The sequence below is a fragment of the Propithecus coquereli genome, unplaced genomic scaffold (genome assembly GCF_000956105.1).
Source record: "Propithecus coquereli isolate 6110/MARCELLA unplaced genomic scaffold, Pcoq_1.0 Scaffold206, whole genome shotgun sequence".
Classification (NCBI taxonomy): domain Eukaryota; kingdom Metazoa; phylum Chordata; class Mammalia; order Primates; family Indriidae; genus Propithecus; species Propithecus coquereli.
This window is the reverse complement of record NW_012145634.1, coordinates 667,094-673,594: the sequence shown is the minus strand read 5'-3', so window position 1 is coordinate 673,594 and position 6,501 is coordinate 667,094. Positions and strand designations below refer to the sequence as shown.

Genomic DNA, 6,501 nt, shown 5'->3' with positions numbered 1-6,501 from the left:
ATCTTACCAATACTGGCCAAGAAATCATGGGTTTGATGAGCTGTTTATACATTTTTCTGATACATATGAAAATACATAATTATTTAAATAAAAATATTCATTTGTGTAACACCTTAAATGGTCTTGAGTGCTTCCAGGGGTACACGGCCATGCCTTGTGGAATCTGCAGGCCACCAGCCATGGCAGCTGAAGTAACAACCACCCCCAGTGACAGTCCGGGGCTCACCATGACAAGCCAACAGTGCACCCAGCAAGGTGTGCTGGTCACAGAGGGCTTCCTGCAGGAGGAGGACCCCAATGAGCTAGAAGCATGGTTCAGTTTTGCAAATGGGAACAGGTGGGCAGGAACTGCACGAGCTGCTGGACCAGGCCTGGCGTGTCTTCCAGGAGAGAATGGCCCATCCTTCACACTCTCACCTCTCTGGGAGGCCACCCTCAGGTGGGTGGTCGCCCTCACTTCAGTGAGGAGAAGACTGAAGGTGGGTCAGCGGAGGGCCCTGCTTCCCAGGCTGGCTGAAAGCATTAAAGTGTGGTAAGAACACAACCTTGCACATGACTTTCACAGCTAGTACGCATGGCCGGGAACGGCTCCGCACACACATAACCGAGCCGCCTCTCTCCTTGCCCCTTTGGCCTCCTCCTCACAGAGGGACCTCCTCTCCCCGCGTAGGGACAGACGACCCCCTTCCCGGATGCTTTTGCTCTTGGTGACTTCGCTTTCCCCACAATCCCAGTACCAGGCGGCCTCCCCGGGCACACCCAACAGTGATGAGGGAGGGTCCCTTTGCAGGGTCCCACTGCAAAGTCACCCAGAAAAGACCATAACGACCTCGAGTCTCTGAAGCGCAGGTAAGTGCTCTAAATCCGCGCCCCCAGCCTCACCTTGGCCAGGTACCAAGGTGCTAAAATACTGAGGCTGCAGGATTCAAACGTGACCTTGGTTTGACCCGAGCCGCGCAAACGCCTCTAGGCGCTCAGGTCACGGCCTTTGGGATAGAGACGAGGCTTGAAAGTCGCATAAACGCCGTCAGTGTCCAGCGCTGCGCCCAGGGAGCCAGGCGAGGTGGGCGCCGGGATCCGGTGGGGTTAAGGGTCTCGCGGGGTCCTCATCGCACCCCGCCGGCGCAGCCCTCCTCGGCTGCCCGCGCCAGCCGCACTTTCTGGCCGGGAGAGTCCAAGAGGGGTGGGACGCCCCCTAGCGGGATTCTGGGGACGGCTCGGTCCAGGCCTTCCCCAGGGACGCTCGTTCCCGCTCTAGTCCGCGCGAGTCCCTGGGGCCATGCGGAGGTCAGCACCCTGTCTGGTGCGAGCGAGCAGGGAGCGGAGCCCAACCTGGCGCCGCGCACCCGCTCCCCGGCAAGCCTCAGCCGGTCACCTGACTGTCTCCTCTCCCTGCCGGGACTCGTGACAACCCCCAACTCCACTCCCTGCACTCCTCGGTGGTGGAAGGACTTGGCCCTATCGCCCTTGCCTAAGCCCGCAGCGCTTTGCAGCAGTGCCTGTGTCCCCAGGGCCTGCACCGCTCCGGTCAGGTGCATGAAGGGCTCAAGGTCCTATTTCCGGCTGAGACCGGCGCCGAGGCCAGCGGTTTTTGGAAGGGAAAGGTCTGGGGGTCGGGGGAACTGTGGACGCGGGACGGGCTTTGGGGGAGCATCGCCTCCCGTTGGAGGCGTGTCCTGAGACCCCGCCCCCAGGCCCCGCCTTCTTGCGCCTCTTGTGAGAAGCGCTGCAGCATTTGTCCTCGCGACAGAAGCGCCACTGCAGTCTCTGACTAAAGTCAGCCGCGTCCCACCGCCGCCACCATGCCTCGGGGGAGCCGCAGCGTGGCCGCCCGGCCAGCCAGGTGTGATGGACACAAGGGCACCGTGGGGAGGGGGCTTGGAAAGCGTGGGCAGTTCCCCAAGGGCGTCCGCAGAATGACCTTGGCTGCTACTGCGCCATTTTGGCGGGGGGAGGGGAGGGGGGTGCAGTAACCACGTGTCTAAGACCCGGGTCGCCCACCTTCCCCGGAGGGGGGTCGTTTCTAGGAGCTTCACGCCCCTCGGGCCCCTGGTCTGAAGTCCGGCCGGGATTGACGGTGCTTCCTCCCGCCCCCGCAGCCGCCCTCCCGCGCACTCTGCCCACCCGCCCGCGCACCCACCGCCCTCGGCAGCCGCCCCGGCCCCCGCCCCTTCGGGCCAGCCGGGCCTCATGGCTCAGATGGCGTCCACGGCCGCAGGGGTAGCCGTGGGCTCGGCCGTGGGACACGTCGTGGGCAGCGCTCTGACCGGAGCCTTCAGCGGGGGAGGCTCGGAGCCTGCCCCCGCCCAGCCTGCTGCCCAGCAGGTGAGCAGCGGGCCCAGGAGAAACTAAGGCAGGATTCTCTCAAGGCCACACAGGGAGCTGCCGAAGTGTCCAGTGAGAAGTATCTGAGTGTATGCAGAATTGCTGCAAGCCCAGGGCTTTGCCCAAGGAGGGTTCTATTCCTCAGTTTGCTAACTAGCTTTAAGGTGTCACTTAAAGGCACCTTCCCAGTCCTCCCTTGAGGCCAAGGTCCCTAGGCTCTCAGGGAGAAACACCAACTAGCCATTTAAAGATGGGAAATCTAGGGCCCGAGGGGCTCAGAGACCCACCTAAGGTCACCTAACCCACCTAAATTTCCTGAGCCACACTTAGATCCAGCACAGTGGCCCCTGGGCCCGAGGGCAGAGGGCAGCCTTCCCTGATGACCTCTCCCCCACTGGGGCCCCCACCAGCCCTAAGACAAATTCGGCTTAGAAGCTGGGTCAGTGGTCATGAGGATCAATGTGGCTGAGCCAGGAAGGTGCTAGAACTCGCGGGGGTGGGGCTCATACTCCGAGTGTACATGCCCAGTACTTTCCTAGAGCCTTCTCCTCCCTCCCCTGCACCTGTCCAGTGTGCCCATTATGAGGCAGCAGAGTAATGCTGTCTGTATCAGCTGCTGCTGGCTCACCTGTTTTACTGATGGAGCAGCGGAGGCAGCCTGGCCCTGAGTCACTCAGCCTGCCTGGGACCCATGGGACACCCGAGCTGGGGCTGTGGGGAGGGGCAGGTGGCCTCCAGCTTAGGAGCTCCCACCTCTAGCAACCCTAAGCTGATGCTGTGGTCTCTTACACTATAGCCCCAGGCCCCTGCCCACACTCCCCTCCAGCCCCTGCAGATTGGGGGGCCCTGTGCCTACGAGATAAAGCAGTTCTTGGAGTGCTCAACCACTCAGAGTGACCTGTCCCTGTGTGAGGGCTTCAGCGAGGTCCTGAAGCAGTGCAAGTACAACCATGGTGAGCGAGCCAATCCTGGCCCTGGAGGGGAGGGGGATTGGCAGACCCTTTTCTTGCACCTGCAAGCTGACCACAACCTGTGCCACCCCTCCCTCCACAGGTCTGAGCTCCCTGCCCTGAAGAGGCCAACGCAGACTCTGGGGCCAGCCCTATACCCACCCCCACCCCCTCACTGACAGCTGGACCACAACGCCAGATTGTAGCTGGGATTGGGAGTGAGGAGGGGGTTTCTCATCCCACAGATAACCCGAGACACAAATGTGCAATTAAAAGAGTTTATTTTAGACCACAGCCTGCTGTGTGCCCTGTCACTGGTCCATCTGCTGGGAGCTCCCTGGCTGCCGAGGTGGGGTCAGGGGAGACGGATGGATGTCTCACTCTGGTATACAATGCTTCACCTTAAAAGAATGCTTCACCTTAAGCGGGTGTCTTGGTTGGGGCGTCCTGGGTGGAGTGGGAGGAGCTCTGTTGTAATCTGCACCAAGGTCAGACTGCCTTGGGCAGTCCAAAGTGGGGTTGTGAGGCATTAGAGGCATTAGCAGGTGACCCCAAGGGCATCTGAGTCTGGGGGCTGGAATCCTAGGAGAAGCCTGTTGTCTCCCCTTCTCAGGGATGCCTGTCCCCTCCCACCCTTGTCTCTGCCTCTGGATCCCTTTCTCTGCACCCACATCTTAGGGGCCCCCAGCAGCCTCACGTCCTGTCTGTGACCTTGCCCCTCTTGCTGATGCAACTTCTCAGTAATTCCAGGTTCTGCAAGAGGAATCCTGCTGGACTGCTGTCTGTCTGCACCTGATCACACAACGCAAAGGTCACGGTCAACCCCCTTGGGTCCCAGTCCAGCTTGGCCACTTGGCTATGGTGTGGCAGGTCCCCGGGCCTGTCGGAGTGGAGGAGCAGGCCCTCAGACCCAGTGCAGGCCGCTCCGTCACACACCGAGCTGCCACCTTTGTTGAGTTCATTTGGCAGCTGTGCACTGAGCACCTACCGTGTGCCAGGCCCTATTCCACATCTCCAGGGCACTGAGGACATTCCTGCCCTTACACTCCAGGGGGTGGTGGGGACCTGTCTCTAGATACAATGTGTTCTATCTTGGGGGTATATATGGGTAGAGTTGGCATTGAGTGTGTCTGTCCCCCAGGAAGGGGTCCCACTTTGGGTATGTCTCCCTGGGTGTCCATATCTCCTCCGTACCTGGCTCCTGGCCCCAGCTAGCGAGTCCTGGACAGCAGGGAGCCCACCCTTCCGGGCCTTGAAGGGGGGCCTTGCTCTCGGTGGCCACGGCGTGTGCCCATGCACCTCCTCCGGCCCTGGCCCCTTGGGGGGAGGCCCGACAGCCAGCGCAGCTCCTCTGGAAGGCCCAGGAAGCCCTACTGGTGGGGGCTGGGAAGAAGATGTGCCCTCCCCCCAGGGCTCTACCCTAACACTCACCTGCCAGCTCTGGACACTGGTCATCCAGGTTCTCCAGGAGGGACTCATAGCGGGTGGGGGCCCCGCCCTCTCCCCCTATGCAGTGTGGAGAGAGGGTGAAGAACCCCTGAGTGTCCTTATGGTCCCCACGGGGATCTGTCTGCCTCTCACTCTCGGCCTGCTTGCTGGGCCAGGTTGGGAGCTGGGACAGAGCACTGGGTAGGCACAGGTTGGGGCCAAGGTGGGGTGCTGGGCAGGGCCTTGGGTGGTCTGTGATCTGCTGTGTTCCCCCCTTCCATTCCAACATAGCCACAGGGGAGAATCTTGGGCCCCACGTACTGATGATCTGCACAAGGACATAGGTCCCTCGCTCCTGCAGCAGGGAACTGGCCATGGACTCTGCTGGGGCAGCCCCCTCCAGACCCTCGTCCAGGCTCACCAGGTGCCCGTCCTCAGCCAGGAGAGCGATAGTTGCTGGGAAGGCATGGAGAGAGGCGGGGCAGGGTTGGCACACCTGCCTGGTGGCCCTTAACCCCTCCCCAGCCCCTCCCTGACTGCTCACCATCTGGGGGGACCCTCCCCTTCTGCCTCAGGTGGGCGGTGAGGGTCACCAGGTTGCACCAGGGGTTCACCAGCTCCCGGCAGCCGGCTGTAGGGGAGGGGCAGAGGTGAGCATGTGGAATCCCTTACTTTCCCCTCAATCTGGGGTCCTCTGCCTCTCCCTCCGATCTCTCCCCTTCCCAGAGTTGCGACTAGGGCTGTGGGGCTCGGACCGTGCCCCAGGCAAAACAGCTCTGGCAAGCTCTGCTTACACTGCCTCGGAGACCATTTCATCCATCACCAGGGATGTAAGTTGCAGGGCGCAGACTTAGACTCAGGCACCAGCCCAGCGTCCCGCACCGGCCCCGTCCTCGCACGTGGCAGCCCCGCCCCGCACATGGGGACCCCCGGGCGGGAAACTGCAACGGTAGCTAGAATTTCCAGGGTCTGCTGCTCGCTGAAGCCTGAGGACCACTGATTCAATGGAAGAGGTTATGCGGCTTAAAAACGTGCTCCACGGTGGCACGGCGGGCGCTCGCTGAGAGGAGCCCGCATGAGTTACCCGGGCAGGGCTCAGCCCGGGTTTTCCCCTCGCTCCAGGCTTTGCCTCCTCACAGAGTGCCTTCCCCAACGCCCCCATCCTCGCCCCCATCTGCACCCCTCCTTCCCGCCATTGCCTCCCCACCCTCCCTCAGGGCAGGGGGAAGCGCCTTTAAGTGTGCCCATCCCCCCAGCGCCTGCTGGGACAGGGGACCTCACTCACCTCCAAACATCACTGTGATAAACATGGCTGCAAGGGGCAGGAGACAGGTGTGGGGGGCTTTGATCCCCCAACCCCCGATTCCCCAACTAAGGCAGGGCCAGAAGCTGACAGCTACTCCGGGGCGGGGCCCTGTGGGGAGATGTATCCGTGTGAGAGCGGGTGGTCCGGGAGCCAGGCCTCCGCTCAGCCGCCTCTGTAGTTTGGCTCCACCAGCCTAGACCAGACCCTGCAGCTAGTCTAGGACCCCTGGCTTCCTCTTCCTCACGCCGCTCGCCAGGCCAGAGCTACTGCCACCCGCTCCCGAGCTGGTCTCCATGGCAGTGGGAGCCGCCGAGACATCTAGGCAGGAACCGCCTTCCTCCCCGTATCCTGGTAACGAACCTGAGCGGGCGGGCATTCCCCGAGGCGAGGCTGTGGTCCAGCCCATCGTGGGGGCGCAAGCCTGGTCCAGGAGTGCTCCCTTGACTGCCTCCGGAGACCACGTCCCCTGCCAGTGAGAAACAGGGCTCCTTG

At 62.1% G+C, this 6,501-nt stretch overlaps 2 protein-coding genes across 2 annotated transcripts; one reads left to right on the top strand and one right to left on the bottom strand.

Annotated features, from left to right (window-relative positions):
- Window positions 1-1,702: 1,702 nt before the first annotated feature.
- CHCHD10 (coiled-coil-helix-coiled-coil-helix domain containing 10) lies at window positions 1,703-3,569 on the top strand. The gene is made up of 4 exons (XM_012644163.1): window positions 1,703-1,843; window positions 2,100-2,325; window positions 3,122-3,278; window positions 3,379-3,569. The coding sequence occupies exons 1-4, from the start codon at window positions 1,803-1,805 to the stop codon at window positions 3,396-3,398; spliced, it is 444 nt and encodes a 147-aa protein (XP_012499617.1). The 5' UTR covers window positions 1,703-1,802; the 3' UTR covers window positions 3,399-3,569.
- LOC105810161 (chromosome unknown open reading frame, human C22orf15) lies at window positions 3,448-6,013 on the bottom strand. The gene is made up of 7 exons (XM_012644084.1): window positions 5,989-6,013; window positions 5,248-5,334; window positions 5,021-5,159; window positions 4,857-4,870; window positions 4,707-4,781; window positions 3,947-4,067; window positions 3,448-3,481 (listed from the first exon to the last, which is right to left on the bottom strand). Exons 1-7 carry the CDS (start codon window positions 6,011-6,013, stop codon window positions 3,448-3,450), a joined length of 495 nt encoding a protein of 164 aa, XP_012499538.1.
- Window positions 6,014-6,501: the final 488 nt, after the last annotated feature.

What these genes read in the sequence shown, in the direction of transcription:
- CHCHD10 (XM_012644163.1), top strand. Translation starts at nt 1,803, where the DNA reads ATGCCTCGGGGGAGCCGCAGCGTGGCCGCCCGGCCAGCCAG. An exon ending in GTGGCCGCCCGGCCAGCCAG is followed by an intron (nt 1,844 to 2,099) that starts GTGTGATGGACA and finishes CCGCCCCCGCAG; the next exon opens with CCGCCCTCCCGCGCACTCTG. An exon ending in GCAGTGCAAGTACAACCATG is followed by an intron (nt 3,279 to 3,378) that starts GTGAGCGAGCCA and finishes CTCCCTCCACAG; the next exon opens with GTCTGAGCTCCCTGCCCTGA.
- LOC105810161 (XM_012644084.1), bottom strand. Translation starts at nt 6,013, where the DNA reads ATGTTTATCACAGTGATGTTTGGAG. An exon ending in TATCACAGTGATGTTTGGAG is followed by an intron (nt 5,335 to 5,988) that starts GTGAGTGAGGTC and finishes CCTCCCCTACAG; the next exon opens with CCGGCTGCCGGGAGCTGGTG. An exon ending in GGGGAGGGTCCCCCCAGATG is followed by an intron (nt 5,160 to 5,247) that starts GTGAGCAGTCAG and finishes ATGCCTTCCCAG; the next exon opens with CAACTATCGCTCTCCTGGCT.